Genomic DNA, 10179 nt, shown 5'->3' with positions numbered 1-10179 from the left:
GCGAGCCAATATGTCAGTGGCTGCAAGAGCCCTGTGCAAAAATTAGTTCATGTTGACAGTTGAATTTCTACCCACCATTAACTCTGCATGATAATGGATGGGCCCACTGTGAACTGCCATGTCAAAATATTCACACTCAGCATAATATGCATTCTGTCCAAAATAACATGAAGTGAAAGATTTGCTTTAAGGCTGTAAGTTAGTATTCATGATGACCCTCCTTACAAGTTCACATCCAAGCATGTAGACCCAGTATATATAGAAACAAGAGACGAGAATTTGTTTTAAAAAGAGAATTTATTTGGGTGTGAAATAATTACAGGTGTCGATCCATGGATAACTTAACCTGTTAAATAAAAAGGGAAAAAGTAAGTTTGAGTCTTCATTTTTACATCAATTACATTGTTGTCTATTCGAGGATTAATCCTCACAAAGCATCTGAATTAATTTTAAAATCTCAAATGAAGAATACAAAAAGCAACGAATATAAGGGAACATGGAGCTATACTTCTGCTTTTCTTACGCACAAGTTTTGCATCAAAACTCAAGTGCAAGTATATAATCGATTACTCACATGTCAAGGAGCCTTCAATGTCTTTCCCATGTTACTGCGGCAAACAAAATAAAGCAAAATTAGCCCATTCACAAATGTCATGTGAAGTTCCTTTAAGAAAAATCATTTCAAGCAAAGCTTGAGTATCTATTTGTAACTTAAGATTTTTCTCAGTGCTGAGAGGTGATGCACACAGGCAAGGCAAATGTGCTATTCATAGAAAAGAGATTAGGAGGAAGCCAGGGGGACACAGTGACCAGAAAGCTTTGTGAATTCCCAACAACCAATTGCCAACAATCAAACTTTTTTTTTTAGAACCCAAAAGTATCTCCAACAACCTCGATTGCATGCTTAACATGTCTATTTTTAAGTGTGCGTATTACATTTTAGCCTTCAGTTCACTCTCATTTTGGCTACCAACCAGCACAAAAATTTCAGCTTAAGATGCAATCGTCAACAGAACAAGACGAAGTGTAGATCAACACAAAATTAAATTAAATTTTATGGTAAGCAATGGCAGGAATCAAATCTAAATTATAAAGCTCCAAGTAAGATCTGATGCAGTAGCCACATTTCAAGTAATGCGAAAGTGTCTTGTTCAAAGCTAACAATTGCAGCCATGTATTTGATAAACGTGCAATGAAAATTTCACAGCACCAATCAGCTTTAAACCAATTTTAAAACAAGCTACCAAAACACAACGACTGTGCAAGCATAAGCAGCAAAATGCAGAGTGACAATTAAGGTACCTGCTACATTTCAAGAAAGATACAAAAGCTGTTCCACTCCATGAGAAATTGATTTTCTGTGCTTCATTTAAACCAAGTTCAAATTCCGATTCAACATGCACTGCTGATAAACCATGCACTATATCTAGGTCTCAAAACGTTGCTCCGAAATTGTTACAAATTGTGTAGTTTACTACAAACAAGTCATGTATCATGCCCAATATCACTGTGGGGCCCTACATTTAATCATTAATCAGGACAGTCACCCCTCTCCTCTGATACACCCAAATATAAATGTTGAGATGACTGATATGTCAGAAATGAGCTTGTTACATGAATTTTAGCTCTTTTCCAATCCCTTTTCATCCTATTTTCCTCCTTCATATTGCATTATCAGAGTTAATTTTTGTTTCCGATTCTTACTTTAACAGTTAAAACTCACAGTTGTTATGCATCTCACTGAATTATGTGTGTACTTATTTGAAGACAATTAAGCTTCAGCAACTAACTCAAAATGTTCAACACCTTTTAAATTGCAAAGCTTGTGTGTACCACTTGACTGACCAGCAGATGGAGCACGTGTCCATTTTCAGAAATAATAGTAGAGTAGAGGAACCATGATTACCCAAATATTGGATTATCTGGAGATCGCAAGGTCCTGATGCTCAGCTAACCTATGTTAAGCTTAATTCAACTATGCAGAATTCGATTAACTGAACAAAATACTGCCTGCCTGTGTCCTTCGGATAATCAGGGTTCCTCTGTAAACAGTATTAAAAGCTAGCTGGGACTTTACTACCCATAACATGCCTACAGCATTCTACTTACAACAGATTAATATGAATTTTGTACATACACCTCCAATTGTAAGATCATGCCAGTAGATTCCTCCCATCAGTGAGAGAACAATACTCATTCTTCTAGACTTTTAAATACAAAACCTTTACTTTCTTGATGACTTCAGATAAAGCAATCTAACTTTGTAGACTTAAGTGAAGGCATTCAAATCAGTGAAATATCAATTTCCCTTATTTCAGAGGGTGAATCTGTCCACAGATTCACTTATAATTTGCTAAAGAGCAGGATACGCATCGCTTTCTTATAATGATAATGTTGTTCTACAAAGATATATGCTTCCTTTAGTCTTTATTAATGAGTAACAATCAGTAAGTTTTCCATAAACAAAAATTGTTTCATTTCAGGCTTCCAGCATCCACATTTTTACTTTTCAATCACATTTAGCATTTTGTTCATAGGTATGAAAAACTTTATGCAACTATGACATGAAAGTGTGAAACACCCTGATTTGATCATAAAGCAGTACCAGATTTATGAAATTATGCAAACATGCAGAGTACTAAGCAGGTGAACAATAAGCAGTACAGTGCAAATTTTAATGGCATGCAATTTAGATCAGCACGCATGTTTAGAATCCAGTACCTGTCAATGTCGCTTCATTTCTGAAGAACATAATCCACAAGAATAACAAGAAAGGCAAAACAAAGTTATTGACTGATTGCGGTTAAGAAACAAATCAGACAATAAACTTACTTGTGAGTAGTAACCAATGAGAAAAAACACAAACAGTGGGGAATTATAAATTAAACTGACAAATCAACTTCTAACTACGTGTTGGTCCAAAGGGTCACAGCAACCTCTCAAAAACATGTAGCTTGCTTGTGAACTTTTTTGTTTGGTTGACAAAGCTAGAACTTAATTCAGGTCTCCAAACTTCTGGAAACCTGTGCCAGAAGCAAACCAAGTCTGTGAACAGACAGCATTGAACAGCATGGAGTGAAAAGGAGACAAGCGGGGCCCCCATATACAAAAGTCCTGTCAACCTACAAGGCCTAGAAACTTCAACTTTCACACTGCTGGATTCAAAAGATTATTTAAACTTGGAAGCAATCTGTTCCAGTCCACATGTAGAAAACTAAGAAAGCTCAAGTTAACTAAGGTTGAGGGAAAATGGTTACCTTGAAATTTTTTTGATATGGTCATTAATATTAAACATGCTATGTTAATAAGTGTGAGAGGGAGAAATGGCAATTTTTACCAAATGCAATGTTACAACCATCAACTATAAATATATTTATACTTGTGATTCAGTACAGCTACCAGGAAAGCCAAGCTCATTAGTAAACTAACACTACAGCACCTACATAAAATTAGAATGAATTACCTTCTATACTCCAGAAGAAATAAAATAGCAAACATGAATGGAAAGGAAGGACAAAACTGAATAATGACACATTCAAATGGAAAGCTGAAAGGAAAATTTAATCACAAAGTACAAAAGCACTTTTTTCTTTTGAGGAAAGGTTTCATACCTTTTTGCCAGTACCAACGTTAGCTTTAGCTGTGCCCCTAACTTTCTTCATTCTGTTCTTGCGCTCCTTTCGCTGCTTCCTGGAAACCTTTTTTCTCTCCAACAGACCGTGCTAAAAAACACAACAGGCACAAGTCAGCAAATATGAAGTGGAGTACCCAATAAGACCCACTGAAGCAAGACAAATTGAATTCTTACCCTTGCCAGCCTGTGTTTAGGTTCATTCTTCTTAGCGTAATCTAAGGAGTCGTAGACCATGGCAAAACCTGTTGTCTTACCACCACCAAATTGTGTCCTGAAGCCAAAGACAAACACGACATCTGGTGTTGTTTTGTACATTTTTGCTAGTTTTTCCCTAATTTCTGTCTTAGGAACTGTGGGTTTGCCAGGATGGAGAACATCGACAACCTAGTTTAGAAAAAGAAGATTTGAGTGATCCATTCCAAAAATCAGAAAATACAATCAACTTTATTTTAAAAAGCCAATATGCACAGTTTGCTGTACTAAAGGCAATGTCAATGTCAGAAAGCACTTTGCTCTCTCCATTTCCAGTAAACTACCAATATTAGAAACTGCACTAAGAATAAATGCAGCATGAGGAAAATACAAGCTAATTTCAAGCCAGACTATTCTTCTACAATCTGAATGCATGAGCACTTTTTGCAGACTTTAGGGACAGTTGTCAAAACAAAAACCAGAAAATACCAAATGCAATATAAGATAGTTACTGGTCTCAAATTCCACCCCAACCCCAAATGATTTCTCACACTCAAAAGCTCTGGCTCAAATTTAAGATACGCTCTCAGTCTTAGATTTCTTAATGAGTGGATCTTGTTAACTACCCAACATGTTCCCCTTAAGGGCTTGAAAAACTTCAATCAAATCAGCCCTTAAACGTAAGGCATAGCAGAAATTAAGCCATTCAGCCCATCATGTCTGCTCCACCATTCAATCATGGCTGATAAGTTTCTCAACCCCATTCTCTGGCTTTGTCCCCATAACCCTTGATACTCAAGAACCCACCTATTTCAGTCTTACATGTACTCAATGATCTGGCCTTCAGTCTTCTGTGACAATGAATTCCATAAATTCACCACTCTCCGGCTGAAGACGTTTATCCTTATTTCTGTTATAAAAGGTTTAAGGCTATGCTCTTGGATCCTAGTCTCTTCTACCATGGGAATCATCTTCCCAACACCTACTCTGTCCAGGCCACTCGGTATTCTGTATGTTTCAATTAAATACCCCCACCCTTCTAAACTCCAGAGTATAAATCCAGAATCCTCAAACATTCCTCATACGTAAAGCTTTTTATACCTGGTACTATTCTCGTGAACATCCTCTGACCACGCTCCACGGACAGTACATCCTTACTGAAATATGGGGTTCAAAACTGTGCACAATATTCCAAATGTGGTATGACCGGAGCCTCGTAGAGCCTCAGAAGTACATCTCTGCTTTTATATTCAAATCCTCAAAACTCTTGGGAGTTCAACCCTATTCTGAGAGTCTTCAAGTATTATTCTCGTAAATCTATGCTGCAATCTTTGAGCCAATACAACTTTCTAGGTATGACCTGGAACTGCTCTCAGTACTCTACATGTGATCTGACCAGGAATTTATATAACTAAAGCATGATGATCTTCTGATCTGGATATCATTAGTCTTTTTGGATATTTTTTATATCTGTTTATAACTTTTAAAATAATCTACATTCCAAATACCTTTGGATTTTCACCTGTTTCCACCTCATCACTATTTTCATCCAGATACCTCTTTCAGATCTGCAATGGATGAACTCACATTTGCCAAAATTATGCTCGTTTAGTTAACCCATTAACACCTCTTCACAATTTTATGCTCCCATCTACTGTTTACACATTAAACAAAACAATGCTAAACATGACCATCCAGGGTTGATCACTGCAGCAGTTTGTCAACATTACAAATAATTATATTAGTTAAGGGTATAAAAGATCGGTGCTAATTATCTTAGGAGGACTGAATGAATTCTGAAGATTCTATGCAGACTAGCAAAGTTGAAACTTTTACCGATGCACTGAAAGATTACAATTGTTCTCAGATTTCCAAAAACATGTTTAAATTTAATCACTTTAATTGTTTTCATGCTTTTTCAAAAAAAAATGGAGAAACTCATGTGGACAGCCACTACCCTGTTTGGCAAGAGTAAGGAACAAAATTGAGCAGAAATCATTTATTGAGGCAACATAAACAGTATTTTTTTCTTCAATTATTGAAGGCTGCAGGGGAAAAAAAAAGTGAAGTGTGATGAAAAGAAAGAGCTCTACATAAAACCTCAGTAATTAAAATGTCAAAGGAAGGACAGGCCGAAAAGTCATCATTTCAACAAATGCAGATTGCAGAGGAAGAAAATGCAAGAACATAAACTTGCTATTTTGGAGAAATGAAAATAACTACACAAGAATCAGCAACAACAATAATAATGCCAATGCATGCAAGAAAGAACATAATGTTACTTATCAGACGAGTTTTCTTTTACATTCTTACAGAAATAAAACTATACAGGTAGCCCCCGCTATCTGAAAGTACAACATTCCCAGGAAACCTTCTGTAAGCCGAAAACTGCGTAAAGTGAAGGTGCATAATTTATATGGGAAAAAAGTATAGCCGTTTTTTGTAAAAGTAAAAATCCTCTTTGGATTCGCAAAAACAGGTAGTGAAGTAGGCCTTTCGTAAAAGTGAAATTTGATAAAGCAAACGTTCAAAAAGCGGGGGGGATTTGTACAGTATAATAGATAATAGAAAAGAGCAAGGTATTTCAACTCACCATTTGCTTGCGTTGAAGCAAGCGATTTGTCATGAACTTTCTGGTTCTGATGGTCACAGTGTCATTCTACATATACAAACAATGAACAGTTAGATGTAGATACAATGAACAATAAACAAGTGCACCAATGAACTCATGCATTTAGCTTTGGTTCAGTGGGTATCACTCGCGCCTCAATCCTAAGGTCAATGATTCAAGCTCCACTCCAGAGCTTGACATTCCAGTCTATCACTGAGGGAATGTTGCACTGTTGGAGATGTCACCTTTCAGATACAACATTAAGCTGCCGGTCGATTTAAGTGGATGTAGAAGATGTTATGAGACTATTTAGAAGAATAGGAGAATTCTTTGGTTCAGACCATTGTGTATCACTCAACTAAAACCATTAGGATGAATATCTGGCATGCATTGCACTGCCATTCACGGGACTGCAATGTGTGCAAATCAACTACCACAGTTTCTACTTGACAACAGTAAGTACTATTAAAAGTCCAAAGCACTTCGACTCAGATGTACAGCAACAGACCCTTTCGTCCACCTTGTCCATGCCGACCAGATATTAAATTAATGTAGTCCCATTTACCAGCCCCTGGCCCATATTGCTCCAAACCCTTTCTATTCAAATACTCATACAGATGCCTTTTAAAATGTTGTAATTATACCAGCCTCACCACTTTCTCTGGCAGCTCATTCCAAACACATACCACCCTGTGAAAACACTGTCCCTCAGATCCCTTTTAAATCTTTCGCTTCTCATCCTTAACATATGCCCTGTAGTATTGGACTTTCCCACCTCAAGGAATAGACTTTGGCTATTTCTCCTGTCCATGCCACTCACGATTTTATGAACCTATATAAGGTCACCCTTCTGCCTCTGATGCTCCAGGGAAAACAGCCCCAGCTTATTCAGCCTCTCCCGATAGCTCAAATCCTTCAACCCTAGCAACATCCTTGTAAATCTTTTCTGAACCCTTTCCAGTTTCACAACATCCTTCCGACAGGAGGGAAACCAGAATTTCATGCAATATTCCGAAAGTAGCCTAACTAACATCCTAGACAGTCACAACATGACCTCCCAACTCCTATACTCAATGCCCTGACCAATAAAGAAAAGCATACCAAACACCACCTTCACTATCCTATCTACCTGTGAGTCCACTTTCAAGGAGCTATGAACCTGCACTCCAAGGTCTCTGTTCACGAAACTCTCCAGGACCTTACCATTAAGTGTATAGATCCAGCTCTGATTTGCCTTTCCAAAATGCATCACCACACATTTATCTAGCTTAAGGTCCATTGGCCCATCTGATCAAGATTCTTGAGATAAATATCATGAAAAGTATTATCTAAATATAAATCTTAGAGGGGCTGTACAAAATGACAGCAAAACTATATTAATTTGCCTTCAACTGGAAACCTCTAATTTGACTCTGCAAAAGAAGTCAGAACATTTCTCATATGAACTCCTGGCTTGAACCACATATCCTTTCGCCTAAACAAATCCCTTTTTAGGATGTTAATTCAGTGAGAACTTCAGAATCAAAAGTCTTATGGCACAAAAGGAAGGTGTTTGGCCATTGTTTCTGCACCAATGTGTTAAATGAGCATTATTAGCTCACGCCAATCTCCTGCTTTTACCTATACAACTGCACATTATTTTTATCCAAGTGATTGTCCAATGTCCACTTAAATACCTTAGTTGAACATTCTTCCACCACACTTTCAGGCAGAGCATTCCAACCCATATTTACTCAGAGTGAAAACAGTTTGCCTTTGCTTCTTTCGCTAATTAAATTAAAATCTATATTTTGTCCCTTTTTACAGGGAACAGTTTCTCTCTATCTACTATATGTAGCCCATTTAATTTTGTAAACCTCTATCACATCTCTTCACTGCTTTCTCTCCCAGAACACACCTACTTTCTTTAATCTATTCACACAATTGAGGTCTCTCATCCCACGAATCATTCTTATAAACTGATACTGCACCCTCACCAATGATCCCATTGTTCCTATGATGTGACACTCAGAACTGTACGCAATACTCCAGCTGATATCTTACAAGTATCATATACAAGTTCAACATCAATGTTGCTCTTATACGCTACATACTTATTAATAATGCAGATAATACTGCATATATTCAATAACAATCCCTCCACCTGCCCTGCCAATGATCTGCGCACATACACACTTAGGTCCCTCTCCTGCATCCTAATTAGAATGGTACTTCCTATTTTACATTGCCTTTCCACACTCTTCCTGCCAATATTCATCACCTCGCTTGTATGCATTGTAACTTGTCTGCCATCTATCTGCTCATTTCCCCCAACTATAAAACAAGACATAAGAACCCATCAAGTCTGCTCCAATCCTCAACTCTACCTTCCTCTCTAACTTCTGATCACCAAAATTTCACAATCTGCAAACACTCTGGGTCACCTCTCATTTTTTTGCCTCCCCCAACCTTCCCCATCCCACATCTTGGTCTGACAACAGCCCTCAATTCCAACTTTCTGGAAATCCTCATCCATTTTACGTGGCAAAAAAAAAACTTTGTTTAATCAGGAAGGCACCTTTTTCCCCCAACCCTTAACACCATCACCCTCCGTACATTGATGAACCCCAAGGCATTTTTATTAGATCCACGTAGATGGTGGCATTGACGTTGTTTTTTCCAGTTGGGTATTAAATTAAATAAGTGCCCCTTTGAGACTGGGAGGCCACTTACTTTCACTGTAACCTCTCAAGTTCTGCACTCTCAGGTTATTTAGCGAGGGGAAGTAGAAGTATGGTTGCACAATTAATAGTTAAATCCCATTGCAAACGAGGATTGTTACTTCTGTGCTGTACATCTCTATGACTTGTTTTTAACTCTTATAAGTTAAACTGGGATCTCATTTTCTCTGTTCGCAGCTGAGCTGAAATGCATTGCACAAAACCACAAACTATCAAAAAGGTGCGAGTCCCTGCCTCGCCAATACCTAAAAGCCAACCTCTGGGTCAGGCAGCTACAATTTGAAATCGAGCAGCTGCCATTCGGATGAAGCAGGCCCGCGGCCGCTGGAGGTCCCCGTCGGAGTTTGTGGGCTATTTGGCAACATACATAGAGGAGGTACAGGGACAATAAGACTGTCAAAGGATTCAGCAAACTCTCTGACAGCCATCCACCCCAGGACTGAGGGGGGATGGCCGGGGATGGCGGTGATTTCGAACGGATTCACCGGCTCACCACTCACCATCTCGGCAGGCTCCTCGGCGCAGGGCTCGGAAAAGGAACTAGGACCCAATGCTTGTCAATCATATGCCCTCGTGAGGGCCGCGCACCTGCCTGATTGGAAACGTTATTTTGTTTTGCACACTTCTTTGACTATGTTTATTTTAAAATTTTAAAATGCACAGCCGTTGTAGAAAACGCAGACTTTTTTTCCTTCAATTTTTCACTGTGTGCTTTCAGTATTGGATCATAAAATGCTGGAAGAGGCCATTCTACCCATTATGCCAGCTCATTGAAAGATATACGGTATTCCAATTAATACCACTCTCCAGCTCTCTCCTCATTGCCCTGTATTTTATTTTAACTTGTATTTAACTCTTTTCAGAGTGCAACTTGTTGCATCTGCTTCCACAGTCCTTTCAAGCGAATTATAACAACTTGCAGCTTAATAACAATTGTCTTTGTATCTCTTCTGCAATACTTGATTTATGAAAGGATTTTGCTGCATTCCAAGAATTAACTCCACAAATATCAGTAAACTGTT

At 38.2% G+C, this 10179-nt stretch overlaps 1 protein-coding gene across 2 annotated transcripts; it reads right to left on the bottom strand.

Moving 5' to 3' along the window:
* Positions 1-278: 278 nt before the first annotated feature.
* rps24 (ribosomal protein S24) lies at positions 279-9700 on the bottom strand. Of its 2 annotated transcripts, XM_060854226.1 has the most exons (7): positions 9658-9700; positions 6420-6485; positions 3809-4018; positions 3612-3722; positions 2722-2741; positions 575-608; positions 279-346 (listed from the first exon to the last, which is right to left on the bottom strand). In XM_060854226.1, the coding sequence occupies exons 1-5, from the start codon at positions 9658-9660 to the stop codon at positions 2736-2738; spliced, it is 396 nt and encodes a 131-aa protein (XP_060710209.1). In that variant the 5' UTR covers positions 9661-9700; the 3' UTR covers positions 279-346; positions 575-608; positions 2722-2735. The 2 variants fall into 2 exon arrangements, with proteins under 2 accessions (XP_060710209.1, XP_060710210.1); XM_060854227.1 differs by lacking the exon at positions 2722-2741.
* Positions 9701-10179: the final 479 nt, after the last annotated feature.

This window comes from Hemiscyllium ocellatum, chromosome 43 (genome assembly GCF_020745735.1).
Source record: "Hemiscyllium ocellatum isolate sHemOce1 chromosome 43, sHemOce1.pat.X.cur, whole genome shotgun sequence".
In the NCBI taxonomy this organism is placed as follows: domain Eukaryota; kingdom Metazoa; phylum Chordata; class Chondrichthyes; order Orectolobiformes; family Hemiscylliidae; genus Hemiscyllium; species Hemiscyllium ocellatum.
The sequence above is the reverse complement of the archived record's forward strand: the minus strand, read 5'-3'. Positions and strand labels throughout refer to the sequence as shown.

Excerpts from the sequence above, each read along its gene's own strand:
- rps24 (XM_060854226.1), bottom strand. Across the intron at positions 4,019-6,419 it reads TGCTTCAACGCAAGCAAATG|GTTGTCGATGTTCTCCATCC; the intron begins GTGAGTTGAAAT and ends TTTCTAAACTAG. Across the intron at positions 3,723-3,808 it reads CTAAACACAGGCTGGCAAGG|CACGGTCTGTTGGAGAGAAA; the intron begins GTAAGAATTCAA and ends TGTGTTTTTTAG.